Source organism: Electrona antarctica (assembly GCF_951216825.1).
Source record: "Electrona antarctica genome assembly, chromosome: 10".
NCBI classification, from domain to species: Eukaryota; Metazoa; Chordata; class Actinopteri; order Myctophiformes; family Myctophidae; genus Electrona; species Electrona antarctica.
Genome location: NC_136791.1, coordinates 33916770 through 33924742, shown reverse-complemented (window position 1 = coordinate 33924742; position 7973 = coordinate 33916770). Strand labels below are relative to the sequence as shown.

The window sequence follows — 7973 nt, the reverse complement described above, 5'->3', positions numbered from 1 at the left end:
GGAAAGGTCTGTAAACGTCTGTAAGAAAGGGGTCGAGAGGCTTTGATCTTCAAGAGTCTTTTCTTTTTACATAAACTGGTTCACTTAGCCTATATAGGCTATTTATGTGGCTTCAATTATAAAACACAAAGAACACTCTGCCTCAACCAATCAGGCTCTGCCAGTGGGCCGAATTGATTGCCAAGTACACTTTTCAGTTTGCAGTCTTCACACACAGGCACATACAGATTTCCATGTGGGACACCGGCTGACAGTTAAAACGGGTGCTATGACAACGTATATCATTAGGTTCCCAAGTTGCATCGTTCCCAAGTAGGCCGGTGGCCGACTGCGACGGGCACGTACAGGTCTAGTTATACCAAGCACCGAACCAGAGGCGATGATGGGGCTTTTTCTGTTACTGCCCAATCCCTGTGGAATGCACTCCAAACACTACCAAAGAAGCCCCAACCCTCCTCCAATCCATCAGAACGGCTCTCAAAACCCACCTCTTCAATGTAGCTAGGCGGGAAATTGCTGTTTTCAATACATGATAGTTCAGTTGGTGATGAAAGCATGAAATTCGGCACAGATGACCTTCATATGACCCTAATCGATAATCAACCTCGGGCCACGCAGAATTTCAATTTTGTTTCAAGGTTTCCCACGAGTTTCAAAAATGGCTGCAACTGGACATACGTTTTGGACTATATCACTTCGCTGGGGCTGTAAATAGATTTATTTCCCCTCATTTTGATGTAAGAGAATATGTTCTGGAGGTATTTCTACCAAGTACGATATAAAAAGTAACATTAGGTTCAAATATGGCGGCATGTTTTCCAATATGGCTGCCAATAAACTGTATAAATGTACATCTGCTCATGGTTAATGCACAGTTGGTGATACAAACATGACATTTGGCACAGATCACCTTTATGACACCCTAATTCATAATCAACCTTGGGCAATGCAGAATTCCTAAATTTTTCAAGATGGCCGCCAGTTTTCAAAATCGCTGCAACTGGACCTACGTTTTGGATAATATCACTTTGCTGGGGCAGAATCTTTGATCTCCCCCTAATTTTGATATAAGAGAATATGTTCTGGAGGTATTTCTACCAGGTAAGATAACAAAATTACATTAAGTTCCAATATGGCGGCATGTTTTCCAATATGGCTGCCAATAAACTGTATAAATGTACATCTGCTCATGGTTAATGCACAGTTGGTGATACAAACATGACATTTGGCACAGATCACCTTTATGACACCCTAATTCATAATCAACCTTGGGCAATGCAGAATTCCTAAATTTTTCAAGATGGCCGCCAGTTTTCAAAATCGCTGCAACTGGACCTACGTTTTGGATAATATCACTTTGCTGGGGCAGAATCTTTGATCTCCCCCTAATTTTGATATAAGAGAATATGTTCTGGAGGTATTTCTACCAGGTAAAATAACAAAATTACATTAAGTTCCAATATGGAGGCATGTTTTCCAATATGGCTGCCGATAAATTGCATAACTGTACTACTCATGGTTCATGCGGCTCATGGTTAATCCACAGTTGGTGATACAAGCATAACATTTGTCACAGATCACCTTTATACCACCCTAATTGGTAATCAACCTCGGGCCATGCATAATTCCTCTATTTTTCAAGATGGCCACCAGGTTTCACCAGTTGAAATGGCTTCAACTGGGCCTACGTTTTGGACTATATCCTTTTACTGAGACTGTAATAAGAGAATATGTTCTGGAGGTATTTCTACAAAGTAAGATCAGAAATAACATTAGGTTCCAATATGGTGGCATGTTTTCCAATATGGCTGCCGATAAATTGCATGAATGTACATCTGCTCATGGATAATACACAGACCGGATACAAGCATGAAATATGGCACAGATCACCTTTATACCACCCTAATTGGTAATCAACCTTGTGCCATGCAGAATTCCTCAATTTGGGAAGATGCCCGACAGGTTTTCAAAAGCCCAAAGCCCAATTGACAAGTTTTTATTGTGTTATTGCAGTACCAGGGCACACTGGTTGACACTATAGCTGTGATACTCAGCATGGGGTTCAATGCTAATACATTGTCTAGTTTCCTAAATGCTGTTTAGCTTGCCCCAAATTAAATAGCCACACCTGAATTGACAGGATGTGCCAGCGTGGGAGAGCCGAGCCAAGGAAGACAGGGCTTTAGTATTTCGGAAGGTGTACAGATCATATAGGAATTACATAGCATTGGATGAATGATCGGACTGGGGGTAGGATAGTGATGTTACTGAGCCCAGCCCAGTTGTAAAGCCCATAATTATTGTAAAGTGCATTTTTTGCCAGGTGGAAACCTGGCATACAACAACTCATTTTATTTTAGTGACCTAGTCATGATTGGCTGCCCCTATTAAAGCCAATGGGAGTCTGACCACATACTCTGAAATGCCTAAGCTATGAGAGTCGGAACCACTTGTGTAGCAAATCGCGTAGTAGCAACCTAGTCATGATTGGCTGCCTCCGAAGCCCTGACACGACGCAACGCGGCCATAACAAAACACAGTGATTGAACTAACAAAGTTGTTTTTACAAAATTAATTGCATGCCAATTATTTTTTACCCCAAGCAACTTGATGATGGAATTCAGTTGACACTTGAACAAAGCTACATACCATGACTCATGGTAACATAAGTTAAAAACATCAAAATTGGAAAGAAAAAGGAAGTTAATATCAGAACAGAAGTGTAAAGTATCTTCGGCTAAATTCACTCGCAGCAGCCTTAAAAGTAACATCTGCCCATTTGCGCCACATTTTAAAGTGATTTGGTAGCTTTTGAATGGCCTGTAACAAGACAGACAAAACTAAGAATCTGCACAAAGCCATAACTTCATACCAAGCTGCAAAGATGTGCCAAAAACCTTCACCAAGCTTTATAGGATCTAATATTGGAACCTAATGTTATTTCTGATCTTACTTGGTAGAAATACCTCCAGAACATGTTCTCTTATATCAAAATGAAGGGGAAATTAAAAAATACAGCCCCAGCAAAAGGATATAGTCAAAAACGTAGGACAAGTTGAAGCCATTTCAACTGGCGAAAACTGGCGACCATCTTGTAAAATGGAGGAATTATGCGTGGCCCGAGGTTGATTACCAATTAGGGTGGTATAAAGGTGATCTGTGCCAAATTTCATACTTGTATCACCAACTGTGGATTAACCATGAGCAGATGTAGTTATGCAATTTATCGGCAGCCATATTGGAAAACATGCCACCATATTGGAATTTAATGTTATTTTGTATCTTAGTTGGTAGAAATAACTCCAGGACATATTCCCTTAGGTGGAAATCAAAGATTCAGCCTCAGCAAAGTGCTATAGTCCAAAATATAGGTCCAGTTGCAGCCATTTTTAAAACTGGCGGCCATCTTGACAAATTTAGGAATTCTGCATGGCCCAAGGTTGATTATCAATTAGGGTGTCATAAAGGTGATCTGTGCCAAATGTCATGTTTGTATCACCAACTGTGCATTAACCATGAGCATTTATGCAGTTTATTGGCAGCCATATTGGAAAACATGCCGCCATATTGAAACCTAAAGTTATTTTGATCTTCTCTTATATCAAAATGGTGAAATCAAAGATTTACAGCCCTAGAAAAGTGATATAGTCCAAAACGTATAGGTCCAATTGCAAACTGGCGGCCATCTTGAAAAATTGAATTCTGTGTGGCACCGGGGTTGATTATCAATTAGGGTCATATGAAGGTCATCTGTGCCGAATTTCATGCTTTTATCACCAACTGAACTATCATGTCAATTTCCCGCCTAGCTAATGGGCTTATATAGCTTTCCCCAACTAATAGCACACCCCCTTGTTTTACTATTCCAGCATTTTACTTTGCGATTTCCTATTTATTCAAAGCATTTTTCTATAACAAGTTTTTTTTCCTCCTATCGATTTACATAATTAGTTGACGGCTCTTCTGGTTTGAGGAATGATTTATCCTATTGACTTTCTATTTATCAGTTTGATTTGGTGTCCGTTTTACTTTTTTGTTGAGGCATTTGAACCAGTTTCTAAATAATCTTCCGATTGACTTCATAGTTGTTTAAATTGTTGAGTTTGAGTTTTGAACCTGGAACCCTTGGTTTATAAACCCGACATTATTTATTGTGCTTAAAGTGGGTGAAGTGGTCCTTTACGCTTTTAGAATTGACATGGTTCTAACATCTAACAGCAGCTTTGAACCCTAAACCTTCCGTTTACACATGGAAGACATCAATGACTAAATCTTTAAGCTCATAGGATTTAAATGGGGAATGAACATTTTCCAAGTAATGGCATCAAGAGTACAGACTAGCAAACAGCAACTAGACTGACCTGAATCTCTGCCCTCCACACCCTCCTGTCTACCATCAGGGTATTGAGCTCCTCCACACCCTCCTGTCTACCATCAGGGTATTGAGCTCCTCCACACCCTCCGGTCTACCATCAGGGTATTGAGCTCCTCCACACCCTCCTGTCTACCATCAGGGTATTGAGCTCCTCCACACCCTCCTGTCTACCATCAGGGTATTGAGCTCCTCCACACCCTCCTGTCTACCATCAGGGTATTGAGCTCTGTTGTGTCGTTAGCTCTGCTGTCGTGCCAGTGTCTACAAAGAGAGACAAAGACCACAGTGATGGGTACATGGTTTATTTTTAAACATAAATGATTTTTATTGAAAAATAAATTACAGTAAATTGTTTTCTCTTCTTGAAAAGACAAGGTATCTCCGACTCCAACCCCCTCACCACATTCAATAGAATGCTTACTCTGCATGATGGAATCCATGTGTTCAGGCCAGGTTTCTACATAAACGTCCAACATGATGAAAGGAGGGTGCTACTGAAAATTGTACAGCAACAAAAGTAATATCCTCTTAACATACCACTCGATTTAAATCAGAAAAAAAGCCACCGTCAATTTCACTATAAAATGTATACAAACTTTATTTAAATATTCAATGTCACATACATGCCCTGTTTGTCATACACAGAAAATGAGACTGTACAAGACTGGCGCTTGATGGAAGACAGCTGTGGATGGAATTGGTTTGATAGAGCAGCTTTGACATAACTGCCATTACCAGTAGTGCCGTGTTGGGTTTCTCAAGTTCATGGACTTCTAACAGTAATGGATAATTTCACAGACGGTTTCCTCTGACTTGGACAGAATCAGAGTCGACCTTATTGCTACAAAGGCTTTCAAGAATCCCAGCTCAGCGAGACAATTTTTAACAATTTGGGGAATCGGTCTGTCATTTGAGTTCATGATTAGGCTACAATCCCCTAAAGAGGGCTGCAATAGTTGGATTAAAGAGAACTCAAGATTGCCAAACACTGGTTAATTACACATCCAAGAAAGATCACATACTGACAGATCTTCTCTATACGTTCAGACACACCGTCCAATCACTATGAGCTTCCAAAAAGTAAAAACCACTTTCATTGTACAGACTAATGAATTACGATGCCTTTGCTGGTAAATATACTTCAGGAAACCCAGGATGAGAGGCTTTAGCAAAGGCAGTGGAACAGAAATATGGTATGAAATGACAATCCTCTCTGGGCTTTAAAAGGGCCTAGCTAGCTTTAATGCTGTACAGCAGCTCTCAACAAGCATGCAGAGGGTCCACACTGGCCCACTACTTATAACACTAAGGGCAGATAAAATGTGTCAGTTCCTCTAAAACAACAAATAAAATAAAGGAAAACTTCAGCTTAGAGGCTCAAGACTTCCTGCAGAGCTCCTTGGGGTTACAGTCATGACAATATAAAATCACAGTCCCAGAATTACCACAATGCCATTATGCAAGTTCTTAATATGCCATAGTTGGGACTCCTCTCAAACAGTGTCAGAGGACAAAAAAGGTTAAATGGAGGGATCATCCACCTTCATACAGTACCTGGTCAAATCCATAATGTCCATGGCAAGTCCATGGCAAGGTTGGTGTCAATTTGCTTACAGTTCAACAGATTCAGGAAATATTTCCGTAAAGGTTTCGACAACTAATAACTTCCAGTTCCATCATTTCATTTACTTACAATTCTTGGATGAGGCCCTGTCGAATATGCTGAACAATAAGTGAATTGAGGTCAGCTCTGAACTCTCTGGTGGCATTATGGTCATTTCAGACGAGACAGGTTTCCTGTGACCGTTTAAAACCGTGGAGAGGAAGGCTTTCAGAATGCATTCCTTATTTCATACAGCTGCTGGGGGCTGTGACAGTTATCCCTGAAAGACTGCTGAATCCTCAACGAAGTGCAGTTAAGCTTATTGCTGAACGTCAGACACATTATGTACATGTCAGTAGTGTACAATCTTTTGTGTGTGTGTGTGTGTGTGTGTGTGTGTGTGTGTGTGTGTGTGTGTATATATATATATATCTGTCAGCATACAGTTACATATATCACGACGTGATTTGATGGGATGTGTCGCAACATGGCACATTGGAGAAGATGACACATTGTTCAGGTCCTGTTTTGCTAAACACACAACGCTGGACAACTTAAAAATGTCCTCTTCTCCTTGTAACATTTTGCGCTTTGTCCTCCTGGCCACCAGGGGGAGGTGGCTGTGTGTGTTCAGGTCCACTAACAGCAGACGGAACAGGAGGACAAGGGGGGCGTTCAACTTTGCTTTTCGAAACAGTTCCACAGTTAACTTGTAGGACCTCAGCACATGGAGCAAGTGGGTGGGAGGCAGGGGAAGATGGGAGGGAGCGAGAAGCAGCGGGGACAGGGAGGGTCAGTGGGACTTTAGCCTGGTGTTCTGCGACACCTGTTCTTGTAAACTGGCTCTGATGGAGTTGACCACCGTCTGCCTGACGTTATCTTCCATATATTGTTCGCTTAGCGGCTTCAACACCTGCAAGAGGATAGAGGGGTGTCGGAGGGGGAGTGGGGGTAAGAAGCAGAAAAGGGGGTGGGTGGGTGAGGGGAGACATGGAGGAGAGTCTGGTGTGAGAAACGATCAAATGGACAGATACAAACACCCAATACACGACACCAAAAAGGAACTGAAAGAAAGGAGGAAAAAAGGTGAAGGGGGGGAAACATAACAGGATATACTCTCCAAACATGCTGGGGATGGAAACTCAATATGACCGGTCTACGAAAACCAAAAACAATATCACACCGCACGAAAAAAACCCAGACACAACCCCACCCTCTTGACTCACAGTCGCCGTGACTGGAAGAGGAGCCAGACAACGCATCCATCCGTCATAAACTAGGGAATAAGACATTTAAAGGCCGTAGGGGTAAAGCTCCATGTGTCCTTGTGTCCCTGAGATCCTGCGGAGCCAGGCCTGCCTGGCGTCACGTACTGAAACCTGTTGGGGACCGTGGATGAATAAAAGTTTGCTGAGGATTCGATGCGAGAGAAACTTAAGTTTGACGGCTAGTCGATAAGGTCGGCCAACAAGCCGTTAGTATTTCTTCTTCTTGAAGCCGTGGTTGAGAGGGGCCGGCCCTCCGAGGCCATGCGGTGCTGCTGCTCCTGGTAGCAACGAAGGGAGGAGAGAGGCCGGCCAGGGCAGGCGACTGCTGAAGGGCGCCCATAGCTTGGAAATCACCTGAGAGACAGCAGGGAAGGGATCAGAGGAGTTAAAACACTGGTAGCTGGACACAGAAAGGTGGCTAGATGGAATGTGTCGGGTGGGGGGAAAGGGTGCAAGAAGGGTGTAGAGATTTAAGGAGTTGGGGAACGGAGAAATAATCGTACAAAGAAAGGGAGAGAGAGAAGGATGGAAGGATACCGACGACGGGTTAGGAAGAAAAAGGGGTTGTGGAAAAAAAGAAGGTAAAAAAGGTAGAGTGGTCGGGACACAGGAAGTATTTGCAGGCAAATTTAAAAAGTAAAATCATTTAAACAGGAGCCGAAACGCCTCTCACCTTTCTGGGAGTCCTCTGTTAAGTAGGGGAGCAGGGAGGAAGGAGCAGAGCAGA

General features: G+C 42.5%; 1 protein-coding gene across 5 annotated transcripts in view; it reads right to left on the bottom strand.

Moving 5' to 3' along the window:
* Nucleotides 1-4955: 4955 nt before the first annotated feature.
* LOC306930933 (atlastin-2-like) overlaps nt 4956-7973 on the bottom strand; it is a 37218-nt gene continuing 34200 nt past the window's right edge. For 4 of the 5 annotated variants that reach the window (XM_079512045.1, XM_079512043.1, XM_079512044.1 and 1 more), the window contains exon 14: nt 4956-7600. In XM_079512045.1, the coding sequence (XP_079368171.1) occupies nt 7454-7600 (147 nt within the window). In that variant the 3' untranslated portion in view covers nt 4956-7453. The remainder of the gene's footprint in view (nt 7601-7973) is intronic. The other variant, XM_079512046.1, reaches the window with a different exon arrangement.